The sequence below is a fragment of the Alosa alosa genome, chromosome 11 (assembly GCF_017589495.1).
Source record: "Alosa alosa isolate M-15738 ecotype Scorff River chromosome 11, AALO_Geno_1.1, whole genome shotgun sequence".
NCBI classification, from domain to species: Eukaryota; Metazoa; Chordata; class Actinopteri; order Clupeiformes; family Clupeidae; genus Alosa; species Alosa alosa.
Genome location: NC_063199.1, coordinates 31,655,554 through 31,683,053, shown reverse-complemented (window position 1 = coordinate 31,683,053; position 27,500 = coordinate 31,655,554). Strand labels below are relative to the sequence as shown.

The 27,500-nt window shown below is 45.9% G+C and overlaps 2 protein-coding genes across 2 annotated transcripts in view; both read right to left on the bottom strand.

Moving 5' to 3' along the window:
* LOC125303954 (teashirt homolog 3-like) overlaps positions 1 to 2,824 on the bottom strand; it is a 19,008-nt gene extending 16,184 nt beyond the window's left edge. Inside the window, exon 1 of the mRNA XM_048257951.1 lies at positions 2,411 to 2,824. Coding sequence (XP_048113908.1) covers positions 2,411 to 2,450 — 40 coding nt within the window. The 5' untranslated portion in view covers positions 2,451 to 2,824. The remainder of the gene's footprint in view (positions 1 to 2,410) is intronic.
* A 10,999-nt stretch (positions 2,825 to 13,823) lies between these two features.
* On the bottom strand, positions 13,824 to 27,500 carry mtss1la (MTSS I-BAR domain containing 2a; the record flags this gene model as incomplete). Its single annotated transcript, XM_048256158.1, is given in 14 exon segments — positions 13,824 to 15,919; positions 16,512 to 16,677; positions 17,057 to 17,248; positions 17,612 to 17,758; positions 18,844 to 18,918; positions 19,119 to 19,251; positions 20,240 to 20,337; positions 20,462 to 20,569; positions 22,033 to 22,055; positions 23,320 to 23,340; positions 24,050 to 24,058; positions 25,604 to 25,678; positions 26,472 to 26,563; positions 27,477 to 27,500. Coding segments are annotated over 14 exon segments (2,038 nt in total), but the record flags the coding sequence as incomplete, so codon positions are not given.

Genomic DNA, 27,500 nt, shown 5'->3' with positions numbered 1-27,500 from the left:
TCTGCCTCAGCCTCTTTCTCATTGCAGCATTGTCTCTCTATTGAGCTCTCTTACACTGTCAATTCAGTTCTGCGCTCATCTTATTAAGATGAAGGTTAGATAATCATTTTTGTAAAGCACATTTCTCATTGCACACTTTATAAAAAACAGCCTTCTTGCAAGTTCTGGCTCACTACAAACACACACACATACACACATACACTCAGTCACACATACACAAACAAGCAAATCTGTCAGTGTGGCATTACCATGGGGACAAATTGACAGAATCCCTCTTGCACCTGTCCATTTTCCATACAATTCAAAACACAGAAATGCAGTCCAAAAATAACAGATACTTAATTCTGACAAGCAATAATATCAGTGTGTGTATGTGTGTACATGAGAGAGAGGGAGACAGATAAGCATGCACATGGCTGTGTGGTTGTTGTCTGTGTATATACCTGTGTCTGAGTATGTCAGAGTGTGTGTGTATGTGTGTGTGTGTGTGTGTGTGTGTGTGTGTGTAGAAAGGGGTGGAGGATGCATGTGTGTGATTGTGAGACATCTGTATGTGTCTGAAAGAGTGTGTTCATATAACCTGGGTATTTTCCTGTGTAAGTGAGACTTGAGTGAGATACAGACCTCCTCGGGCATCCACACTGAGGTATGCCAACACCGAGAGCTTTGCTGACGCACGCCCAGTCCTACACCATCTACTGTTTCACACGCACACCATCTTCTCAGACATCAAAAAGTGGGCTTACACCCACCAACACCCATACACTCTTGCCAGAACACACACACACATGATTGATGGCTGCCGCTTGCACAACCCCCACTGCAGCAGAATACATCAGTCAAATATAGACTTCATCTAATGGAGAGCACATACTTTTTGTCCCATACTGCCTGCCCTCACTCTCATCCTCCAGTGTGAGTCCATTTTGTGTATTCTGACTGTGACTGCATGCGTGTGTGCGTGTGTGTGTGTGGAGTGAGAGAGAGAGAGAGAAAGAAAGAGAGAGAGAGAGAGAGAGAGAAAGTGATTACATCCATTGAGTGAAAATGCTAAACTTCCACCTAATGTTCCACCTTTTTGTTTAATGTAGGGGCATGTACAAGAGAGGTGCGACATATCAGTGAGTTTCTAGTCGTAGGCCTAGTGCCTCAATCCCTGTTGTCCCGGGGTTTGAGCCATGTCGGGCGACAGAAATAGTTATTTCCATCGGATGACATCAGCGCCAGTGGAAGCTCTAATTGGCCGGGTTGACGGAGAGCTCGCGGGCTGTCATCTGCGATCATTCCAGCTGTCAGTGATTCATCAAGTTTACGGCTAATTAGGTGAGCGCTAATGAAGCTGGCAAAACAACTGCACTTTTTACATGGTTGAGCAAATCTCTGAGAGAGAGAGAGAAGAGAGAGAGCAACTTGAGATGCCTTGTGATTGAAATCCATCTAACAACATATTCATCAAAATGCCTTACTTTTGAAAAAAAAAAAAAAAAGTAGCCATCTTATATTTTCAGAATATAATGGGCGAGGCGTATTATAGCCTCGAACAAATCACCGCGCTAGTGTCCAATTTAACTGCTAAACCCCTGACAGCGTCATTCGTCACCAGCCCTCCCGGCCAAGCTCGTGTACACTCATGCGGATACTCCCACACTGTTTGTCCAGATGCTGGACTTGGCTTTAGCTCCAGATTTATGGCCAAAATTGTCTTTACCCTCAGTCGTAGACACGCAAAAGGAAAGCTTGACTGATTCACAGGAAATAGCACGACGCTGACAAACACCGACTGTTCTTGTACCCTTTCATGTTAGTTTTCATGGGTTTGACTTCTTCACTACTTGCTCCTGCCCCGGGACCCTCAGCCAGCAAGGCTCGTGTGGCGGTCTACAGAGTTAGCCTGACGTCAGTAGTGGGCGTGATAGAATGAGTCCTCCGGAGAGCACAACACAGGAAGGAGGGAAGGAAGGAATGCATCAAAGGGCTAAATGACAACCAATCAATCACTGTCAGCGTCCAAACAAGAGTGTCCGTCAGTTATTGAGCTTTTACGCATCTGGGCGTTTTCTGCGTATGGGTAAAACAATTAGAAACGCGTCAACTCGGAAGGTGTACATGTTAAAAGTTGATAAGAAACGAACCACCGTCAAGACTTATCCAAGCTACCTTGTAAAATGCCAGATCAGTAAGTTCGGAAATGGACACGTTAGAATCTTAATTGGCCACGGGCAGTGTTTTACGCGAGGATAGTTTCCGTTTAGTTTAGGCATAATTATAATGAATATTTATCGGCAATTATCCGTGTGAGACAATATAGTCTAGACTACAGTTTAAAATGTTACATTTTACAAATTACCCTACGAATGGATATAATAAGAATGTGACAACTGGTATAGTTTTATCTGCGTAGTAAACATACCTGCTGCGCGCTTCGGCGCTTGCTGTTTTCTCCGTGGCATGCTTGATTGAAGCCCAAAACAAAAATCTTTGTCAGCTACCGTTTGTGTAAATCTGTCCGTTGAACTCGCAAGACGACGTGTTCATTTACAAAGCACTAGACATCCTGGGTAGAGAAAAAAACTAACGCAAACGTCAAAAGTAGAGATATCACTACAGAAACAACCTCCGTCTGAATCGGGCTCGTGTCGGTGGTAAGATCCTCTGTCCGGTAACGGGGCGGAAGGCTGAATGAGATCCCGCTCGGTACCCTCCCAGGCGGCGGCACAGCAGACAAGCGGCAGGAAAATGATCTGATCACGTCACTCAAAGTCGCAGACAAGAGTACAGCTCGCTATCCTATTAACCCTTTCCATCGCCTGCGATCCTGTGACTAGTCACGCCCCTTTCCCTCCTTCTGAGACACTCTGCAAGAGCACGTCCTCATCAATCACTGTCCAGAAACGTTATTGTGAAAACAAAAGAACTCTGCGTCAGGAGGAAAAATATGTGACGAACTGTGCAGCAGACCTACGGAGTGAATTGACTATATCAGGGAAGTAGCATGGCTCAAGAGGAATAGTTTTGTGTTAGACCGGTAGAAATATAATTGAAAAAGAATTTGTAAAAGAAAATCAAGCATCTTTAAAATACAGACATACTGTATATGTCACAGCGTGTTAGAATATAGGCTAATGTATTTTTATTGCATTGCTCGAGTGGCAAAGTTCTTTCCACCATTTCCTTCCTGATATTTTAAAGGCAATACATCCTTAAGAAATTACTTAATGTCAAGAGTTGTCTAGCATTCCCCACTGCAGTTCCATCTCATCAGGGCCTTGCATCTTCTTCTAAGTTACAGAAGTAGTTTTAGAAACAGTGAAACTTGGCTAATTTAATTTCATGACATTTAAATGGCATTTTTTTGTATAAATAATTATCTTCTGTATACATTGCACATATAAAGTGGATTAAGGAGTTTTAACATGGAGTTATAATAATGTAATATGTAATAAATAAAAGATGCCATTTGTAAACATCTGATAAAGAGGCAGCATCTAAGCCTTTACCTTGGCATGGACAAATGCTGATGGAAGCTAGCCTAATAAAAGAAAGCCTTTCATGGAGACACTGAGTATGATTAATGCCCAGCTCCGATATGAGGCAAACAATGCAGCATTAAATTGTGATTCCATTTTGATTCCTGAGTTGCTTGTTAAGTTCTCTCCTGCCATAATTTTAAAGTTTTTGTAGATCGCTTGTCAATCAAAAACACCCATGGGGGCCGTAGATCTTTTGGCTGTTTCTGAGGAGTGTCAAGCTGCTGTTTCCAGCTGTGTAACAGCAAACACACATGTCTGGAGTGTGTGGCTAACTGGTCCTGGACTCCAAAGGCAGAGAGCTGGCTTCCCACCTCTGGCAGGGGGATATTAAGACCTGAAAGCTTTGCTGTCAGGGTTCGCTTTGATTGACAGGCAGCCAGCTGGGTTCAAAGCTGCCAGCTGTCTCTCTTTTCTCTCTCTCTCTTTCTCTCTCTCTCTCTCTCATTCAACCTCTTTCTAGTTCTCCAGTGTCATACACACGCACACACACACACACACACACACTCACACAGAATGCTTCCCCTAACCCTAGAGACCAGGCTGAGGAGGCACAGAAAGAAGCATTCTGCAATCTGCAGTCCAGTGAGTGACAGCTCTGGCTTCCTTCTCTCCAGCCGCCACGTTACTGTAAGTCATCAAAACCAAGACAGACAGACACTCTCTCACACACACACACACACACACACACACACACAGAGCCTCTTCAGCAATGGGCCTGAATCTCTGACCCCATCCCCACACCTACAACCCCCTCTGTCCCTGACAGGCTCTGAATGTCAGGTGTCACAGAGTCCATGTCACCATCTTTGACTGATCTCAGCAGTTAACAGGCACCTCACAGCAAACAAGGTGCGGTTTGGGGATGGATCTGTTGACACCAGATGGTTGTGATAAGCAGCGGTGGCGTCTGCTCAGGGAGAGAGAGAGAGAGAGAGAGAGAGAGAGAGAGAGACCGCTGGCACCTCGGTAGGAGGTACCAACTCAAGGCAAAGGGACCCATTGTTTTTTTATTCCTTGTCCTTTCTGAAAAAAGTTGATTGCTGCCAAGGTATGACAATGACTGGAAGTTGAATGCAGTTTTTTTGCTTGTCTCTCATGTTGATTACAAAATGCAGTTGTAAAAACCCATAACATGTTTTCTGCTGAATTAAGCAAAATTCAGATATTCAGATCCCTCTCTAAGCACTTGCTACTCCCGTGGTTTTTTGGTGCAGAGGAACATCCTCACAGCATGAGGGGCCACTGCTGAGTGTAGGCATGGTATACATGAGTGGCCACTCCGTGCCTGGTTTCCTTTGGGTATGCTGTTGGGATTGTGTCCAAATAGTACAATCTTCATTGTCACACCACAGGACTTTGCTTTGCATGGTCTTCACGTGCCTTTTGGCAAACTCCCAGCGGACAGGCATGTGCCTTTTAGTGAGGAGTGGCTTCTGCCTATAGCCATACTATCATATAGACTCAAAGCCCTAATGGCTGTAGTGCTACATTGATGGTTCCTTCCGCAAGGTTCTCCCATCTTCATAAAGGAACTCTCAGTCATAGTGACCACTGGGGTATTGCCTATCTGTCTTAATCAAAGATTCTAACGAGGCCCTTCTTTATTCAGTTTGGCCCCAAAAACTGCTTCGTCGTTGTGGAGTATTCTGTGTAGATTTATGAGATGAAAAAACTGAATTCCATCATTTTTTAGGTGAGTCTGAAACAACAGAATGTGGAAAACCTGGACGGATATGAAAACCTGTTGAATGCACTGCAGATTGGCTTTTAAGAAATATCAGCAGCCATTCGCCAGGACTGAGGAGCTCACCTATAACTGGCTGCTATAGGGAGGCAGGTTCAGACACCCAACTCCTCAGATCTATCTCTCTTTTTCTCACACCTTCTCTCTCTTTCTCTCTGTCTCATCCCTCTCTCTCTATTCTCTCTCTGTTTGCCCCCCGCTCTCTCTCTCTCTCTTTCTCCCTCTGCCCCCCCCTCCGTTTCTCTCTGGTATTGGGGTATTGGGGACACTGAGCGATCATTATGTTCTAACTGACTCCTCCCAGTGACTCTGAGTGATCCATTGCCTAATTTCGACCTGGTTATCAGCCTAATTGCTGCCCTCTGTGCCAAAACTCGCTCTCCGTGCCATGACAGAGGCCCCGGTGACAAATTAAGTGTCACCGCAGACCCAGTGGAAAACTTTCACCTCCCAGCGTCTCAGAAAGTGCTGCGCTAACACCGGCGCCATGACGGATGGGCACCGTCGGTGATACCTCACCGGCTAAGGCATGTCCTGTGGCCGAGACAGAGGAGGTGGACACAGAGAACGGGGTGTTTGTGTGCCCACAGGCTGGGACTGATCTACAGGGTCTGGCTCAGGGGCCCGGGGTCCTGACCAACGCTAAAAGTAAAAGATCTGTGGGTGTTGTAAGATATCCCAAAATGTGCAGTTGCACCAGCCTCATTGCTTCACCCCATGCACTGCCAAATAAGGATCATGTATCATAACAATAACCATAAAACCTGTCACCACCCTCCAGTCCTTAAAAAAATAAACTGTCATGTGTGTTTTGACCCCGTGATCCATGTGATCTGGTCTGACCTGTGCTGAAGTGATGTTCGTCCTCGCTGCTCTCATCTGGGAGAATGCATTCTGACCCCGCTGGTCTGTGCCCGGTGTTTGACCACGCCTGTCACCCCATTAGGAAAACGAGGAGAGACGGGTGCCGGCGTGACGTCCGGCCTGTCCTGCCGTTCACAGGAGGAGGCGCCGCTGCCATGTGTCCTTCACCGCCGCCCGTCCCCCATTCCGGCTCTCGGCCTCCGAGTTTACGCTGTTTTGAGTCCTCCTGTCCGCGACTTTGATTTTCCGAGAGGCCGACTGACCTTTTCCGTGAGCCGGACGTCGGAGCGTGTTACGTCGTCGTTAGCGCCACGGCGAGTGTCACCATGGCGGCCCTCACCTCTGCTGACACGTCTGATGACAGGCAGTCATCATAGAGAAGGGGGGACCTGATTGGAGGTGACTGAAGGTAGGGGGGTCAGGGTGGACAGCGTCCCCTCGCCAGGGTGAGGAGGGGTGTGGTGGGCTGGACAGCGGACCCAGCTAAGAATGAGGAATGAAAGGAGCCAACATAAGTGTGGGCAGCTGTCCCTGAGTCTGGATGCTCTATGCTGTAATTGATGAAAGGAGCCAACATAAGTGTGGGCAGCTGTCCCTGAGTCTGGATGCTCTATGCTGTCATTGATGAAAGGTCTACAAAGGACTTCTACACTAAGGCCACATAGTTTACGTGTTTGATCAGCCCATAATGTTTAGTTTTACAGTCAATTCTAGCTTTTTATTATGGCTGTATTTAAATAAATGTAGTTGGGCTATTGTTTCAATGTACTGGTACTTCATTCTGAGGCCCAAGACGTTCTTCTGATTCAGTAAATGAAGATGAGTGGCACAGAGAAAAGGACAACTGAGAGATAATGAATACAAGGAGAATAATGTGGGACTGTTATAATTTATGGCGTAATCTCTTGCCAGCATGTCAGTGCTGAAAGCATTACGTTGCTAATTTTACGAGTGTTCTTGACGTTGTGCTAATAAAGAGGTGGTGTCACTCAGGATTCTGTGGCTCAGGTGTGGGGATCAGAGCCTTATGTTGAGGCTCAACGCTGAGACAAGCCGTCACCACGACGACTGCCATGTGCCTGTCTCCTACTGTCTGTGTCTGTCCATCATGCCTGCACCTGACTGCATGTGTGTATGTGTGTGTGTGTGTGTGTGTGTGTGTGTGTGTGTGTCTTCTCTCTCTGTCTCTGTCTCTCTGTCTCTCCCCCTCTGTGACTCTGCGATTTACAGTATATGAACACTATATTAGTTAAAAATGTTTCAAATAAATCTGAAAAGCCGACATTAAGTGTAATAATAATAAATAATAACAACAATATCAATAATAATGAAATAATTAGTTTCATGTTAACAAAAACTATAAATATACAAAACATAACTCTGTAAGAGAACAAATTAACTAAGTGCAAGGTGAACAGATATGTCTTTTTAAAGAAAGTCCCCAAACTTTCACAAGAACGTAGAACATTAGGTAACTCATTCCACCAACAAGGAATCATTGAGGAAAAGCGTCTTGACAGTGACTGTGACAAAGGGCACGAGTATGTGTGTGTGTACAGTATGTGTGTGTGTGTGTGTGTGTGTGTGTGTGTGTGTGTGTGTGTGTGTGTGTGTGTGTGTGTGTGTGTGTGTGTGTGTGTAATCATGATGTAATGAAGAGGGGTCCTGAAGGATGGGACAAGACTAAAGACATACTCCAGGGTGTGGGAGAGACCAGGCATGCGGGACCAAGAGAAAGAGAGAGAAAAGATGGACTGGTACAAAGCTAAGGGAATCTAATGGTGGAAACTATGTGGGTCGCCCTTTCTGTCAGCAACACAGGCGCCACATCTTTGAGACATGTGTGTCCTTTGGTGGCTGGCTGGGAAAAACAGAGATCTGTTTTGTGTTTTGGCAGCGTTGACAGGTGTTGTGTTTAATGAATTGTACACACACACACACACACACACATGCACGCACGCGCACACACACACACACACACATCAATCAGTGCCGTTTTATTATTAAGTGTCTTTTCTGATGAGGTCATCTGTGTTGATTTGTGGCAGTTTTGGAGGAGAAAACATCTATTAACATCATATAAAAGCCTGCATTCATCACGCAGCTTCCCAAAAGCTCTCGTGAAGGGCCATTTTTCAGGGCAGAATGATGTAGACGGGTTGGCCAAGGGCATGTGACGCACTTATGTTTCTAATAAATGACAGGAAGACTCTCAGGAGAAAGGCATGCCTGTCTGCACACTGTCACTGGCCTGGCCTTGCTGTGGTAAGCGTTAGCTTTGCTGTGACAGAGAATATGATAAGAACAATAATAACAATAACAACAATAATAGGAATAAGAAGAACAATATAATAATCCTACTCCTAGCAGCGGGCAAGACAAATCATGTAGGGCAATTCCATGGAAAATTACATTTTTTGTAACATCTATAACGCCAATAAAATGTGATGGTATGGTATGATGTGAATGATTACATGGAATTTGAGCATTTGCTATTTTTGGCTGAAGAATGTACATGAGAAAAAATGCACAAAAAATGAATGTTATCATTCACATCATACAAATGCCAAGGCATTTCACTATGTTATGGATGTGACAAAAAGTCCATTTTCCGTGGAATTGCCCTGTACACACATTGTTGGACACATTATTTGTAGGCTACACAAAAAGATACATTTATGTGTTATTACTATGTTATATGTGATGTGTTGATCATTGACTTTTGTAATAGCAAATCAAATGGGGGAAATACAAAACATTTCTGTTTAACAGGGAGATAGGGAGTCTGTATCGCCAAAGACTGACTGGGGGACACAGTATTGTAGTTCCTCCTTATGCTAAAGATTAGACAGAAGCACAGAACAACAGAAACTGTCTCTATTGTAAAAACATAATTAAACTAGATGTACCGCAGAGCAGTACAAAATATGACCGCCGCCCAGTCCAGCACATTTTTTCCACAAAAATAAATCACACTGAAAGGCCTATATGATTCTAACTGTCTCACTAAATTGCATTATCCACACTCAATTCTCACTGGTATCTGCTAGATAACAAGTACCAAAACATGATTAGTTCATAGATTTCACATGTAAAATTAATTTTATACAACCCCACCCCCATCTTGCTTGTTCATAATTCTGAGAAATTCTTGAATTGTGTGCATGTGTGCGTGTACACGTTTATGTTTATGTGTGTGGGTGTGTGTGTGTGTGTGTGTGTGTGTGCGTGCTTGTGTGTTTGCCTGCGTATGTGTGTTTGTGCATGCGTACATATGTCTACTGTGTGAGTATGTGTCATACGTATGATTACTGTGAATGTATGTGTGTGCGTGTGTATCTGTTTATGCACATGTGTGCACATGGAATGGTCTTTCAGTGTCCCGGGAATCCTTGTTGGTGTACGGTCACTAAATGTACACATAAATTATTTTATTGTAAGGCCCCCCATGAACGAAAGTTCACAAAACTTGGCAAGCATTTGGAGGGTGTCATAATGATCCTACACTTTCAATTTCGTGCAGTTTTGACCATGTCAGCCAGAGATATTGTGGTGAAAACACCTAATTTTTTGCTTTTTAATTTTTAACTAGGTGGTGCTATACATGAAATAAGTGGTAATGGGATGGGTTGACATCCCCCCTTAAGACCAACATACAAAAAAAAGGTGGACCTCCTAGGCCCTACGGTTCTCGAGATATTCACAGAAAACTGTCTCCGGCCACCTACAGGCCAGTTGGTGTATAGTAACATAAATTAATTTATTGTGTGGCCCCCCATGAACGGAATTCGACGAAACTTGCGTGCATTCAGAGGGTGTCATAATGATCCTACACTTCCAATTTCGTGCAGTTTTGACTATGTTAGGTCACAGATACCTGCAATTACAACACCTCATTTTTACTTTTTTGTGTTTAACTAGGTGGCGCTATACATGAAATGAGTGGTTATGGTATGGGTTGACATGGCCCCTTGAGATCAACATACAAAAAAATGGTCCTCCTAAACCTTACGGTTCTCGAGATATTCACAGAAAACTGTGTCTGCCCTACCCTCCTTTCGGGGGTGCAGTCCAGCGGGGGGGCTACAGATCAAAACGAAAAACGATGGTTACGTGCTATCCATATGGGGTTACATGCCCACCAAGTTTCGTCTACCCCGGTCTTTCAGTGTCCCGGGAATCCTTGACGGAAATTTGGACATGCGCTGCGCGGCGGTCATAATAAAAACACAAGAGCTGAGTGAAAATGTTGCCCTGGCCTACACATCCCGATGATGGTGAGAGAGCGCACATGGACACAGTCGAGGCTGCCTGGTCTGCATGATGAATTCAGGCTACAGTTTTGTGCAGGCTCGGGGCTCATCTGGTAAAGAACTTAAGCTCACCTTACACTATGTCAAACGAAAATGCGGTGCATGTATGCGTTGCTTTACACAACAATGTAATTTGTGAAATACAGATAAGACCCTCCCCCACACACTCACAAACCCCCCACAGATTCCCCGGGGATGATATCCCACTGCTCAGATGTTTAAGTGCATGCTGCCATGTCCGCCTACGCTCTGTGGAGAGACATGTCCCGCATTTGCACTGGAGATCACCGGACTATCAAACGAGCGCGCGTGTCACGGAAGATGACACGCGTGCCACTTAACGACGGGGCTGATGGAGGATTGCGCGCTCATGTCACGTTCCCAAAATACAGCCCGGGGCGATAGATGCGCTCTCCCTCGGCTGCGGTGACAAGCGGGTAAACCGGAGGCTCGGTCCGTGGGAGTGACTGACGACGGCCTGACGGAGTGACACGAGGCCGTGTCTGTGTCGCTCGCTCCTCATTCTGGCGATCTCCAACTGCCACATCAAACAACGCCTCCACGCGCACGCGTCCCTGATTTGTTCTGAACTGTAATCATCTTGATGGACCAGACTCAGCCCAGCGCCTCGCCCCTCAAAACGACAAGTAATCGCGCTGCCATTTACTCCGCACGCAGCATCACCACACTGAAACAAATCCCACTCTGCTTAAGAACAAATAGCCTACAGTAGATGACAGCGAGACAGTTGTTTACCTCACAACTTTAGATTGTCTAAAAGTGCTCAGATATTCATTCTGACATCAACACACAACACATCAGACACATCTTTTCCGTCGGCCTAGAATGTCTGGGGATTCCACAAATGGGTAGCCTATTTAAGGTGAGATTTGATTGTTTATTAAGAGATCACAGCCCAACTATTGCTTCCAGGTGGATAAGCTTATCTTATTAACTAGCAAAATGTAGGTCTATATCATAACCATCAATTGTGACTAATTGTAGGCCTAATTATTCGTTGTGGATTCGCTTACCAACCATCCAGTCACCTTACTACGTCTCTTGATAGAAAATACAGGCTGAAGTTGAATTACATGTAATTGAGTGTAGTTGAGTAGGCCTACAATGCTGGAGGTGCAGTTCTCTCTCAGTAAAACCTTGTGCATCATTCATCAATGACTCGGCAGCAGAAGTGAACCAGTTTTGGGCTCAGTCATTTATAGAACCAGCAGCTGATAGATCCAAGCAGGTGCGCCACCAAGGAGTGGCCAGGGGTGGCCGCGGCCACCACAACATAAACTCTGGCCACCCCTGTGGCCACCCGTGGCTATGTGGCCTACTGACGCAAAATGTGTTCAAATTCACACCCATTATTCTCTGTTGAATTGCTCGCGGAGTACTTATCACACATACATTTCACAGATATCATGTGAAAGAGCAGAACCTGACCTTTCCCATGATATTAGCGGCTAGATGTTGTGATAAACAGTTCGCGAGAAAACTAACGTTGGACATAGATGGCATTTAATCATATTTTCATTGTGCACACAGCGATTCATCTATCTCCACACCCATTACTCTCGGTGGTATATCTCACGAACACTTTGGTCAAAACAGCAAACCATATATCAAAATAAACAGCAGACCTTACCGAATAAGAGGATATGAAGCATTCCTCTGTACAGTAAGCAGATCCTGAGTAATCCAGTTTTGAAACTGCAGCAAAATACCAATAACCAATAACAGATAAAAAAATATAAAAAATAAAAGATCCAATAACAGTTCCGAAAACAAAATAATCATTTAAAAAAATATATTTATGAAAATGCATTAAAATGGAGCATGTAGCGTTTTGGATCCAAACTCTTCTCATGTGGCCCTAATATAGTGTTATATGTGATATATAACTATTAATTTAAATGAGCAAGGCACCTAACCCCTCACTGCTCCCAGAGCACCACTGTTGTACTCTGTGTCACTGTGTTGCTGTCACTGCGCCAGCATTAGTGTGTGTTCACTGTGTGCTCAGTGTGTTTCACTAATTCACGGATTGGGATAAATGCAGAGACCAAATTTCCCTCATGGGATCAAAAGAGTATATATACTTATACTTATACTTATATATGAGTTGGCCATGGAAATCCACAGTGAAATCTGCTGTAGGCCAAGGTCACTTTCTCGGGTCCATTCTAGACCAAAGAATGACCTGACCACATCGGTAAATAGGGCATATGTTTATTTATTTATTTATTTATTTTTTTTCCACTATTTTCAATGTCAAAGAGTGTATCTGACTGAACCAGCATCCACAGTTCCTTAAATTCATTTTACAAACGGATCTGATGACTAACGTTCATGTTCACGACCAACCATCATGCTTGCTTGCACTCTCTCATAGCTGTTTTCCCCCAAAAAAGAAGCAAAACGTGTGCAGCATCAGGATTTACTTGAAGCGACAGTAGACAATGAGGGTCATTCAAATAAATGTAAAATATAGGCTAATTTATTTGCATTTGGGAGTGGGTGCCTATTGTACCCTGTAGCAAGTGACGACGCACAGTCGCCATGCCTACGTCACTCCTACGCCCTCCTACAAGTTCTTATGACCACTTGGCCAGTGCGAATATAAATTAAAAACCGGTTTAGGGGGAGAGTAGTGGACTGTTCCTATATCTAAGTTCCTATAACTAGGCTACTTGGCCCGAAAGCAGCTTACGATTGAGAAGGGGAGGTTATAGCCTAACAATTTCATGGCCATTGTCCAATGTCTTCCAGCTCTATAGCCCCCTCTTGTGTTATATGTAAGCATTCATCTTTCTCTCACCAAATGATGGTGTACTGCTGTGTGCCTGTGTCAAGATAATTTGGTGAGGTTCTAAGGCAAAACACTGCCACCCTCTGGTTGCGAGAGGTTCAGACATCAGATCCTTTTGAGATACTGAAAATACAGAATCCACAAATTTCCCTGTAAGTCACCAGGTCCTCGGCCAGGTGCCAGATTATTTGGGGCATCTACATATTTAGGAGAAAGGCATAACCCAGACACCCAAGATGTCATCCAGATGGTGAAAAAGGAAGGTTTATTTAAACTTTGGATTCATCATTTTGTGAAGTTTCTAGTTTTATATCAAAGCTTCAAGTTTAGCAAGTTTATATTGGACTCTGTACCGCATCTTGGGACATAGCCTATTCATATTATGGTGCTATATTAATAAAATTGAATCAAAATTTATGAATGTAATTATACACAATTATAATTATAAATGTAATTACACATAATTATACATAATTTCCCCCTTCTTGCATGGTTTTAATTGAACCATCATGCTTGACTCTTCAAATAGTTTAGAACAAAAACTAGCCAGACAACAGTTTCATTGAAATTAGAAATATAATTGTTACATTGCTCAACAAGCAAGAAAAAAACCAAGAAACACTACAATATGGCTTGTTATTTTATTTGACATGCATTTTCATCTTTTCAACAGCTCGTGGTTTACCATGAGTTCTGGTACTCACCGTGGAGTCCATATAAGTGGGTAAGTAACTTGGAGCAACTTAGCAAATGGGAAACCAGTCCCATCTACTTTCTCTCCCCTCACCCTGATCCACTACTACTACCAACAATGAGACGAAAAAATGACATACACTACACAGTAGAAAAAGAAACAAACAAAAATTAAAAAAAACAAAAAAAACATTTATACTCTCCTCAAAAGGACTACATGAAAGACAGTACATAGTGTAAAGGGAATATAAGACATCCAGCCGATCATTTGGCAGTGTTAAATTATGAGGCTCACCTCTGGGGTCCATTCTACTGAGTGCTGTGTCAGCCATTTTGTGCTTAATGTATCTAAAGGTTAAAGAACAAAATGCTTTGGCGTTATGTTTGTGTTTTTGTTTTATTTTATTTTTTATTGTTGTAGTGTTTTAGTGTAATGTGGTTGTCAGCAGTCGTCATGTGTGATATACCAGTGAATCCCGACATGTCACATGTACACAGTTCCACAGGCAAGGGATTCATGACATCATATAGTCCCTGACATCATATCCTCATCGAAAAGCGATGACATCAAAACTTTACTGGCAGTGTCCACCTTCAGCAGTCCCTGGAGGTCAGGCAACCTGACTCATCTAGAGAACATTCCACTTGTAAATCTCTGTTTATCCATGTCCATATATATACAGCATATGCGTGGAGATTACAGTGACCGCGGTCATTCAGTGGTTATTTAATTTGTCAGTTTAGTTAAGCTGTTTGCAGTTACTCTTGTTAATTATAGCTAACTCTTCATATTATATTTCTACAAGCACTCCACTAGGGAAAAGATATCATTTCTGTTACAAATGGGCCACTGTGGGTATGTAGGTTTTCAGCCATCACCTCCCAAACAGCTCCTGTCAAGGTCTTGCAAAATCAGATGGAAATACTCTCACATTACTCAGTTTATCTATATCAGTTCGGTAAGTGCAGAGGTACCCTGAAAAAACCTATATAACCATCCAACCCACATTTGAGACAGAGGCAGCCAATCTTCAGCCTTAGCTTGTGGTCAAGAGCCAAAGGCATAAACTCCTGCATGGTTGGGTCTAGGGCATGACCCGTGGTGCCGAGCGGTCATTGCACACCGACTTCCGCAGCCTCACGCCCCTGCGGATGGTCTTCAGCATGTCCTCCCCTTCTGGGACCAGCATCTTCTCCCTGGGGCCCAGGTTCTGGCTCTGACTCGCTACTGCCCCCTCTGTCTGGGAGGGGAAGGGGAACTGTCCCTCACCCAGGGCGTGGGCGCTGGCCACCAGCTCGCCGATCTGCTCCACCAGAGTGTGGCGATTAGCGGCCAGGAGCATCTCCTCATGCTGCTGCTGCTGGAGATCCAGACCGGAGGGCTGCAGGGGGTACAGGCTGGGGTCGTACCCGCCGGCAGAGCTCCACGGCTGGGTGGGCAGGCTCAGGCGCTTGGGCGAGGCCAGGGCTCCTGGCGGGAGGTCGTCGACATACAGGCTCTCCAGACTGCCGTTGGTCTCCGGGGGCGGAGGGGGGAACCCTGGGGAGTCCAGGAGGGTGGGGGTCTTGACAGGGACGATTGGGGGCCGGATGGGAATGGGGCCGACGTTCGACGGGGTGCGCCTCACCCCGGCTTTAGTCGACGGGGTTCGACGAATGGTGGCTGTCCCTGAGGAAATGACCATTCCACTGACAGTGACACCCCCGGACCCGTTGGTCTCAGACGGGCTGTGAGGGTGGGAGTAGGCGCCGTGAGGGGCAGCGCCATGGGGCGGCGTGCCCACTTTGGTGCCCATGCCTGCAAGGAGCCCAGCCGTGCTGGCAGGCCTCTTGGTCTGAATCATTCGCCGGTAGTTCTGAGCCAGGTTGCTATGGCGAGGGACGGTGCAGGACTTGTCAAAGTCCGCCTGAGGGTCGACGTCGGCGTCACCGTTCATGGAGTAGCTGTCATAGTCTGAACCTGTGGAGGTAGGAGAGAGCAGAGAGGATGAGTGGACAGAGTAAAGGGACGAAGAAAAACAGTACAGCAGAAAAATACAGCAGTATTACAGCATAGCATTTAGCATTTAGCAAGTAGGAAAGTAGCGTGCTTATCTGGGAGGGGGTAATTGTTTGATATTTCCCGTGCTCTCTTACTGTGTGTGTGTGTCTGTGTGTGTGTGTGTGTGTGTGTGTGTGTGTGTGTGTGTGTGTGTGTGTGTGTGTGTGTGTGTGTTTGGTGTGTGTGTGTGTTTGTTTGTGTTTCTGTTTGTGTGAGTGTGTGTGTGTGTGTGTGTGTGTGTGTGTGTGTGTTTATGTGCGAGCGTGTGTGCATGTGTGTGCGAGCGTGTGTGCATGTTTGTGTATGTGAGTGTGTGTGTGTACAAGCGTGTGTGCATGTGTGTGTGTGTGTGTGTGTGTGTGTGTTTGTTTAGGTTTGGTGTGTGTGAGTGTGTGTGTGTGTGTGTGTGTGTGTTTGTTTGTGTTTGGTGTGTGTGTGTGTGTGTGTGTGTGTGTGTGTGTGTGCATGTGTGTGTTTGTGTTTGGTGTGTGTGTGCACGCGTGTGTATTACCATGTGATGGTATGGTATCCTCTGAGCATGATGGTGTGGTGTTTTGAGTGCTGTATCCACTGGAGTACTGCAGAGAGTCGCGACTGCTCTTCTGCTGCTCCACAGTCAAGCCGCGCGTCAACACCATGGCCAGCTCACTCGCAGCTGCGCACATGGGCTTCATATGCTGTAGAGACACACACACACACACACACACACACACACACACACACACACACACACACACACACACACACACACACACACACACACATACACACACACACACACACACACACACACACAAACACACACACGCACACACACATACACACACACCACAAACAAACAGGAATATATATTAAGGAAGGAATCATGAAGAGGACTAAGATCAACTTACTGATGTAAAAACTAGTGGCTACACGTGCAAGAGTAACAACACACAAACAAACATCACAAATGATATTCTGAATATATGTACATCTATTATTCACATTATTCATTATACACAAGCAATGAAAGCTGCTGGTAAAATACCAGCCTTGTTTTCTTTGTTAATGGCTTACCTTGGGTGCCACGGTAACAGGGCTCATCCTTGCCCTTTGAGGATCCTCCTGATGTATCCCAGCATTCCCTCTGGTCATGTACGGGCTCTCCGCATCCCTGAGCCTCTCGATAGGGTCATTTCTCCGAGCCTGAGAGGCCGCACGAGGCTCATAGGCATTGGACAGCTCATAGGAATTTGACTTGGCCCAATCCTGGAGGTGTGGAGGAAGTGTTACTGAGTGACAAGTGCAGAAATGCACACTGGGAAATGTAGTTTTTGGAGGCATGTTTTTTTCATTTTTTAAACAGAGCAGGAATATTAAATACAATCCCAAGTGTTAAACGAGGGTGAAATGTTTTTAAGTGTTGATTAATGCTGGATTAAACACATCTGAAACTAAAGATACATGTAAAGTAGAGAAAATAATATTTAATAAATGTTAACGAAAGCTAGAAGGAGGCTGCGTGTTAGGCAGAAGATGAGTAAATCAGACAGAAAGCTAATTAAAAAGCATGAGAGACAAAAGCAAAACCAGAGCTAGAGCTAAAACTGAAATGGTCAAAATAAAACAAACCTTCCAGCAAGGAACCTTTGATGTGGGTGAGGGGGTGTTTGATCCGGGGGAATAGTTATGAGGGGACACAGGAAGTATGAAAGAGAGAGGCCTCATGGAGCCAGTGAGTGAGTGAACAGGACGGAAGGTAGCAAAGGATGAGCCAAACTGTGGGATGGACAGATATCATGGTCACCAAGAGCGTCTCAACACAGCGGACACAGAGTAGAAGCTGCAGCAGCGTTAGCCATCCCTTCCCAACCCCAGTCTGACACACACACACACGTGTTATTCCCCAAAGCTACACCACCACGCTCAGGCAGGCTGAGATAAAAGCACACTAATTGTATTAAGGTATTACGGTAGAAATCATACTTTAAAAAGGGATTATCAGAAACTATATGGGGGCTTGCAGGATTACAGCTACGGTCCATTAGTATCAAAAGCATCAGCTGGCCTGTGATTTCAGGGCTAAATGTTTTTTTTGTCTTTTTTATCTTTTTGTCTGGCCCAAAATCCTTTTAGCAAGTTGATTTGCAGAATGTAATCCCCATCAGAATATGATTTGTATCAGATTGTACGTAGAAAGTTTAAGGCCTTTTATTAATATTGATGTCGATTGTCCTGGATGGATGCTATTGCTAACTTCATCAAGACAGCAAAAGAGAGCTGATAATGTCAGCGTGGTGGTGGAGCGTGAGGTTTTGAACACACACATTCTGAATGTAACTCTACAGGAGCTGCAGTTAGCACAGAGGCAGTGTTAACATGTACTTGTGGGGGGAAACAACAACAACAACAACAACAGCAGCGCAATGGGACAAAATCAAACACAATAGGAATAGCACAACAACAACAACAGCAGCGCAATGGGACAAAATCAAACACAATAGGAATAGCACAACAACAACAACAACAGCACAATGGGACAAAATCAAACACAATAGGAATAGCACAACAACAACAACAACAGCACAATGGGACAAAATCAAACACAATAGGAATAGCACAACAACAATGTAACACAAGCTTGGAGACACTGTTAGCCACAGACAAAGTGGTGATATGTGGATTTGTGTGTGTGTGTGTGTGTGTGTGTGTGTGTGTGTGTGTGTGATTGTGTGTGTGTGTGTGTTTATGTCTATCTGTGTGTGTGTTTGTGTGTGTGCGTGTATGTGTGAGAGAAAGAGAGAGAGAGAGAGAGAGAGAGAGAGAGAGAGAGAGAGAGAGAGAGAGAAAGCCCTGACACTCACCGCAGTGGGGGAGTTGCACTCACTGACAGACTGACACACTTCAGAAGCCTCAGACGAGGCAGAGCTGGAGGACTTCTGTGGAATGAGAGAGGAGAGGGAGCCACCATGACACACCAGAGGAAGAGCACACAGGGGTCGGGGGGTCGGGGGGGTGGAATTGGGGAAAAGCACACAGGGGGGGTGTATGTCTCTGCAGTTGAGTGTGTATTACATCACCGTTTTGATGTTTTGTGTACGCTCCCTCTAATGGGATCGGTTAGGGTGCAGTGTCCTACCTGGCTGGTGATATCGGAGGGCATGGGAGAGGGAGGCTTGGAGTGGGTGTTGGCATCCTGGGAGATGAAGCCAGAGTCATGAGATGACACACTGCTGAGGCGGTGGGCGCCACCAGGTGGCAGGTGGACCAAACTTCAGGGACAATGAGAAGGATGGGCAGACAGGACATTAACATGCTGACTGACTTTTACATGTTGAAAAGATAATCAGATAAGTAATTAAGGGGGATAATGGATTCCACATGGTGGTCTGTTCACAGAAGTTAATGCACGGTCGAGGTTGTAAAACGCCCCGACGCTGGGGCCGGAGGGGCTGTTTAAACCATAAGTGCATTAACTTCTGTGAACAGACCACCCGTGGAGTCCATTATCCAGCTTATTCCACTGTTGCCACTTTCATGCTGTGTTCATTTCCTGTTACAATTTAAACGCTTTAATCGCTAAAACTTGTCTTGTTTGTAGAACTACTTTCTTCCAACACATATCAACTAATTTCTTAACTTGCAGGACAAACTGCCGCTACTAGTTCTAAATGGATGGTTGCTACGGCCAAAGGCCAGTCGTTAGTTCTATCTCTCCCGCTGTCAAGCTGGCGATCCCAAGATTCTGATGAACTTTAGCTTGAAACATCGCTATTTTACTTAGCCTGCTGTCATCCATCTAGCTAAAAGCCACCTCTCCGCCATATGCTACAATGTTGCCATGTTCTGAACGCCTGCATTTTACAGCTCTAATGCAACGCGACAGTTCATTTAAACTTCAAAACGAAGTTCGGGCTAATTAATATACAAGTGTGATAATGCCCACAAAATGGATCTACTTCATAGGTGTGCAGATAACATACGGTTAATGCTCGTTCTAAATTACGTAGGACAATGGGGAATTCAACCAAGCAGTGGAATAATTGTAATTAATTGATCATAATACTTGATTATTGTTACCGGATAGTATTTTCTGACTTGGTATATATAAAAACGAAGCTATTTGAAATAGACAGTTGTACTTCCAGTGCAAGTGTCAATGGGAGAACTACAGCAACAGAAAGAGCAAGAGGGCATACAGGCCACATCGTACGTTGTAGCTGTCAGTCACTGATCAGTGAACCTGTTTCATGGACCTACCTGCACAGGCTGCTCTTCCTGGAGCCCACACTGCTGGGGGAGGATGGGGGTGTCTGGTAAGACCAGTTATAATCAGAGCCCTTCAAGTCCACCATGACCTACACACAAGAAACAAAAACAATAAACAATAAACAAGTGGAGAGAGGTTTATATTATTACAGCCATAGCCAGCATTATGAACACAATGTATGTGTGTGTGTGTGTGTGTGTGTGTGTGTGCACCTGTTCACTTGCAGCAGGCAGTTTGTGTGGATCGGTGGTCAGTACTGTGAGGTCATCAATAATGGCCTGCAGATGAGTGACCTCTCCCAGCATGGCGATCTCTCCATTCTAACGACACAGAGAAAGAAGAAAGAAGCTCTTACTAGTGGACCAGGGCACTCACCACTCTACAGATAATACTGATACAGGACAACAGTGGACATCCTCATCATCCTGCTACCATCTCAGGAGGGTCAGTCTAAAACGTCACATACTCTTCTAATGTTTGAATGACATGAGGAGAAAGGAGAAATGGAGAAATGAGGAGAAATGAGCTGAAATGAGGAGAAATGAGGAGAAATGAGCTGAAATGAGGAGAAATGAGGAGAAATGAGGAGAAATGTGCTGAAATGAGGAGAAATGAGGAGAAATGAGGAGAAATGTGCTGGTTGTCATTCTACTTTTCCTTCTCTCATTCTCACCACCAGTCTGTCTTAGCCCTGCCTTACCCACTGCCCCCCACTGCCCCCCCACCCACCCACTGCCCAACCCCCCACTGCCCCACCCACCCACTGCCCAACCCCTCGTCTCTCAGCCCCACCCACCCACTGCCCAACCCCTCGTCTCTCAGCCCCACCCACCCACTGCCCAACCCCTCGTCTCTCATTCTTACCACCAGTCTGTTATCCACTACAGTCTGTCTTAGCCCCACCCACCCCACTGCCCAACCTGAAATGAGGAGAAAACCCACTGAGCTTTGTCATTCTACTTTTCCCTTCCTCCTTCTCACCACCAGTCTGTCTTTAGCCCCCGCCCCCCACTGCCCAACCCTCGTCTTTAGCCCTGCCCATACTGCTCCCCCTCGCCTCTGTACCCACTGCCCAACCCTCCTTAGCCCCGCCACCCCACTGCCCAACCTCATATTCCCTCACCCACTGCCCAATCCCCTTCGCTCTCATTTTTCCCCACCCACCCACTGCCCAACCCCCTTCCTCAGCCCCACCCACTGCCCAACCCTCGCTCTCTATATTCTCCTTCTGCTCAACCCTCGCCTCTCTATATTCCCTGCATCACTCGCTTCAACCCTCGCTCTCAGCTCCCACCCACCCACTGCCCAACCCCTCGCCTCTCAGTCAGCCCCACCCACTCCACTGCCCAACCTCCCTCGTTTCTCAGCTCCACCCACCCCACTGCCCAACCCTCGCTCTCATATATTCCCCTGCACCCACCTGCCTGCCTAACCCCCTTTCGGGTTTCAGCCTCACCACCCACTGCCCAACCTCCCTCGCTCTCTCATATATTCCCCACCCACCCACCGCCCCAACCCTCATTTTCAGCTCCTGCACCCACTGCCCAACCCCTCGCCTCATTCTATTCCTCAGTCTCTCGCCCCACCCACCCACCGCCCAACTCCGCCCCACCCACCCACCGCCCAACCCCTCGCCTCTCAGCCTTCTGCCCAACCCTCCCTCCTCATATTCCCACCCACCGCCCAACCCCCTTGCCTTTCTGTCCTTCTGTCCCTTACTGCATCACCCAACCTTTTGTGTGTCTTTGTCCATTTTGCTCCCTCATTTTTCCATTATTTTTACCACCACAGGCAGCTCCTGAAGCTCTCATTTGCTTACCACTCCTCTCCTCTGCTTGACCTGGATCTCGATATCACCCGCCCACGCTGCTGACCTGGATCATATCATGTTCTGCCACGCCGGCAGCATTTATGGATAATTTTGCTTCGCGCGGCGTTATGGATAATATCGTGTTCACGCTACCCGCTGTGACCCATAGTTAATAATAGAACTCGCGCCGCAGCTGACCCTCGGGATCATGTGGGTTCAAACGCCGCCGGATCAGATGTTGAAATTTGCCACTTGCACCAGCTGACCCCATAGTTAATATCATTTACGCCGCCGCTGCCCAGTACATGGATAATATCGAGCTCGCGCCCGCAGCGACCCATAGTTAATAAACCAGTTTACGCTTGCCGCTTGTGACCCTGGATCAATAATATCCTAGAACCAAAGCGCCCGCTGACCATAGTTATGGTTCGGCGCCCACTGGAATCGCGATGTTGCGTACGCCCGCCGCTGCCAGCTGACCCCTGGATCAACGCGGCGGTATGGATAATGTCAGAACCACGCCCCACACTTCGCTTGTTATGGATATCGTCCGCGCCGCCTTTGACCCATAGTTAATAATGGAACACGCCCGCCTTGCTGCCCAGGCCCTCGGATCGTATCGAACCATGCCCGCTTATTTGACCCATAGTTAATAAACGTTACTGCCCGCCTTTGACCTGGATATGTCGTTCTTGCCGGTTAACGTTATTTTACGCCGCGCTTATTTGACCCATAGTTCATGTCGGTACCCCGCAGCTGACCCCTGGATAATAGTTTCTTTGCCGCCGGGATCTTGATCAATGACTGGTTGATCGCCGCATCGCTGCTCATTGCCGCCCGCTGCTTGACCCTGGATAATAATGGAACACTTATTTGACCCTCAGGATAATATCATGTTCCTCATTGCCTTTGACCCCATGGATAATGTCATGTTCCATCATTCTTGGGCCTGGATAATGTCATGAACTGCACTGGATAATATCATGTTCCTCATGCCCTTTGACCCTGGATCTCTCATGATTTCATAGTTAATATCGTAGTTCCACTGGATAATATCATCGTTCCATCATTACTGGTCGCGATTTTGACTTAACGATAATATCGCCGTCGCTCGACGTACGTTGTTTTCGTTGTTCTGCATCGCCATAATATGGTTTTGTAGCCTCTCCTCCAGGAGGGCGCTGGCCAAGACCGCCTCTGCTTCTCCTGCCTCTCCATCAGCAGGTACATGTCACCACGCCCTGCATGGCACTGTTCAGCTGGGGCTGTGACCTCCCCTTCCTAAAGGGCAGAGAGAGAGAGAGGGGGGAGAGGGGAAGAAAGAGGAGAGGGAGAGAGAGAGAGAGAGTGAGGGAGAGAGAGGGGGGGAGAGGGAAAGAGAGAGAGAGAGAAGGAGAGAGAGAGAGGATAGAGAGAGGACAGGGGAAAGATGGAAAGTTTGGGGTAGGGACAAGCAGCCAGAAAATGAGAAAGACAAAAAGATGAAGAGAAGAGAAGAGAAGAGAAGAGATGGGACAAGGTATGGGAAAGAGATTATGAGAACATGATATCTTGTTATATGCTGATGCTATGAGTACTGATGATTGGAGGATGGGTCACCAACACCTGAAATGAATGAACTAGACAGTTTGACGAGTGTGACGAATGAGACCAATATCACAACTGTGATGGAAACACTTCATTTAAAAGGTAATTACTTCATATTTATTTTTATGACGCCAATAATGCCACCATGACCACACTGTAAAAGCCTTTAAATGTGAATGTTACGCAATGATTCAGTCGTCACAAACAGGATGATTCTGAAAGCTGAAATAATGATATTATGCAAATGAGAGGTTCTTCCATGGACACACTGGCATGCACACTTATCTCTCACAGACAACTAACAGACTGACATGAACAGCGCATGACGATGAAATGGTGGTTAAACGGATGAGAGGCGATGTGGCGGCGAAACATTTAAAGCTAGCAGAGGAAGCATACATACCCGGGTGTTCTAGAGATAGAGAACATGGGCCAACAGAGAGGGAGAGGGAAGAGAATAGAGAGAGGGAAGAGGCAGGGAGCAGAGTTAGCCTTTCAACTGAGTACTGAAACAAGCCCAAACGCCTATTCAGATCAGCCTAAGCAAAAGCAAGCATTACAGCCATATTATTAAAACAGCTCATAAGGTGTAAAAGTGAACACACAAAATAGGAAATTCTGCCATGCATCAATGAGAGTTATACAGTCATTTCTGTGCGGTGATTACTGGACAAGCGTATGTGTTTGTTGAACGATCGGTGATCACTGGACAAGCGTATGAGTGTGAGTCATTTCTGTGCGGTGATCACTGGACAAGCGTATGAGTGTGTTGTGCGGTGATCACTGGACAAGCGTATGTGTGTGTTGAACGATCACTGGACAAGCGTATGAGTGTGTTGAATGATCGGTGATCACTGGACAAGCGTATGAGTGTGAGTCATTTCTGTGCGGTGATCACTGGACAAGCGTATGTGTGTGTTGTCTGTGCGGTGATCACTGGACAAGCGTATGAGTGTGTTGTGCGGTGATCACTGGACAAGCGTATGTGTGTTGCGGTGATCACTGGACAAGCGTATGTGTGTGTTGTCTGTGCGGTGATCACTGGACAAGCGTATGAGTGTGTTGTGCGGTGATCACTGGACAAGCGTATGTGTGTGTTGAACGATCGGCCACTAGATGGCAGTGTTTTGTGACACGCCCACCACATCCTCCATATCTGCATCTCCACTTCAGCAGTGGAGGTCCTCAGGGACCTCAAGCAGGACAGCTGTCCGTTGCAGGACATAGTCTGTCATTTGGGCCCTCAGATCTCCAGCACATCCTACCCCTAGAAGGTTAGTCGGAGTTCAAGGTCCTGGACTGGTCAACTGGATTAGCAGTGAGCACCTAACCTTAGACCCAATAATCCACATGGCAAGAGTAGGTCAGATCAGGGCAAGAAGCCTATGTGGTCTGGCCAGTGGCTACCACCACCTCACCACTGACTGACCTCTTATGCATCAGCCAACCATCCGCTTCATTACACTAATCTGTACCACAACGGGCCTCTATGCTTTGTGTTTTCAAAAGCCTCCATTCTGGAACACCGTTTGAAAAACGTGTTTTTATGACCCCGAGAATCCCATTGTCTTTTTGAACAAAGAGAAAACATCAAAAAGTCTCAGTTTTTCGCTAACAAGAAAAGTAAATGTGGATTTCTACCACCAAATAGTGGAGAAGATAATACAATAGTTTGGGTAAATGTTGAACCTTTCTAATTATTAATATTGGCAAAAAATATTCATCCAGATCCCTACAGATTCTGGATACAATCAACACAAAAGGAATTGTGTAATTGCAAAATGAAGATGTCTGCAGATGCAGTTATAATGTAATGCAGCTGGATACTTGTGTCATGCACCAGGCCTTGTCCATGTCCATTAGTCCAACTGATTCAGCTGAGATCTCGTAGGGAATAAAAGGTGCATGGGAAATGTACTGGGATAGGAAGGTCAAGACAATGACATTGGAAATGTACCTTTTCTGGCTTTCTTCTGCAGCTTCAAGGTGTCTGAGGATTTCTTCTTAATTTCCTGCCTGGATCGCTTGTACTCTGCAGAGAGTGAGCAGAATTTTCACAAACATATACCAAGGAACTTCAGTGAACTGTCAAGTCAATGCTGTGATGATGTGTGGTAGGTAAACAATGGCAGTCTGGTTGACCAGTACCAGGCTAACATGACTTCTAGATGCAGGTAATCAGCATGCATAAAATCTTTAAGTGAGAAGAGGTAAGGAACTGCTGTGGCAAAGAGTCAGGTGCACCTGTATCACGCACTGAGATCAGCATCCGTGAGTTGAAGATGTGGACAGGATAGGAGAGCTAGCTAGTGGCTATAATTTACATGGATGGCTATGAATAGATAGTCTGTGAGTGTGTATTTAAAGAACATCTAAATAGGAGACTCTAGAATAGTTTTGGCCTTGATGCAGAGGAAATGTCAGGCATGTCCAGTCCTGGGTCAGTCACTGTATGGAACCAGGGGATCAGGGTTTGGAGGGCAAGCTTTAACCAGTTAGCGTCTCAGCTAGCCTCCACCATCTTTGAAAATGTCTTCTGATATGTGCTCACCTCTGGCCCCATTTTCATACACAAGCCAATTACGTGCCATTTCAGAAGGCCATAAATTATGGCATCCATGATTGCCTGAAATTGCCAGCTCAACCACCAATACACATTGACAATACGCCGTTGTAATCTGCATTGTCTCTGTAGCTAGCCTAGCATGGGCCATTGAAATCAATGGGAGCAGTACTTCCTCCTTCTCTCCAGTTCTATACAATACTTCCATGTGTGGAAGCCACATTACCATCTGCCTGCTCGGACTCCCTTAGGGCTCACTCACCTTTGGCATGGTCTTTGTCCAGCAGGGCGGCGGTCTTCTTCCACTCCTCAATCCTGTCCTGCAGAGGGCCGATGAGTTTCTCCATAAGAGCACTGGTGAGAAGGCAGGGAGAAGATACACAATTCATTACAAAATAAAGGAAAAGATAGATAGATAGATAGATAGATAGATAGATAGATAGATAAAGATTAAAAAGTGAACAGGAAACATGAGATTGGACATGATTTAGCAGTGTAAATACCACCCGACCCATACGGACAAACAACATATCCATCCCTCTGTACTCTCATATGCTTTCCATTTAAACCTCATTTTAAACCGCAACGCAGTGTTAAGTGAGTCAGTAATACCCTGAGAGATCAGGGTCATGACTATGTGATGACACATACATGAAACAGATGACCCGAGGGAAACACACTTAGCACTGCAACATGATCTCCTAAAGTGGCGCAAAGCCTCTCTCACTACACACATGGCCCGCTGACAATAACCACATCAGTCTACACAGATGACATGTTAGTGCTAGTCGCGATCAGTCCCATAGTCTACAGATGACATGCTGGTGCTAGTGCTAGCTGCGTCAGACCCTATGGTCCCTAGTTTACACCATTGACAGGAAAAGATATGGACACAGCTATCCCGTGGACTTCGAACGAGATTGAAGCCAATTTGAACCCATTTCATGTTGGTCGACTTCGGTTCTCACGCATCCTCAGTACAGGCGAGTGAGAAACGTGTGCCGTTAAGCAACGGACTGAAACACAGTAACTGGTCTGGTAGCCGTGCTAAGAAAATGTATAACGTGTGCAGAGTGCTTGGTTGGTACGCTTTGGTGGGGATTGTTCTGGCGTAGTGCCAACCCATCAAAAGCTTATCACTGAATTGTTTTTTTCCACCTCGATGAAGACCACACAGATGCTAGCCACACTGCTCTCGGTGCTAGCGTGGCAGAGAGAAAGTGAGCTGAGCTGAAGTGAATGAAGGTGTGACGGGTGGGACTCTTACTTGGTGAAGTGCCGCAGCTTGGCC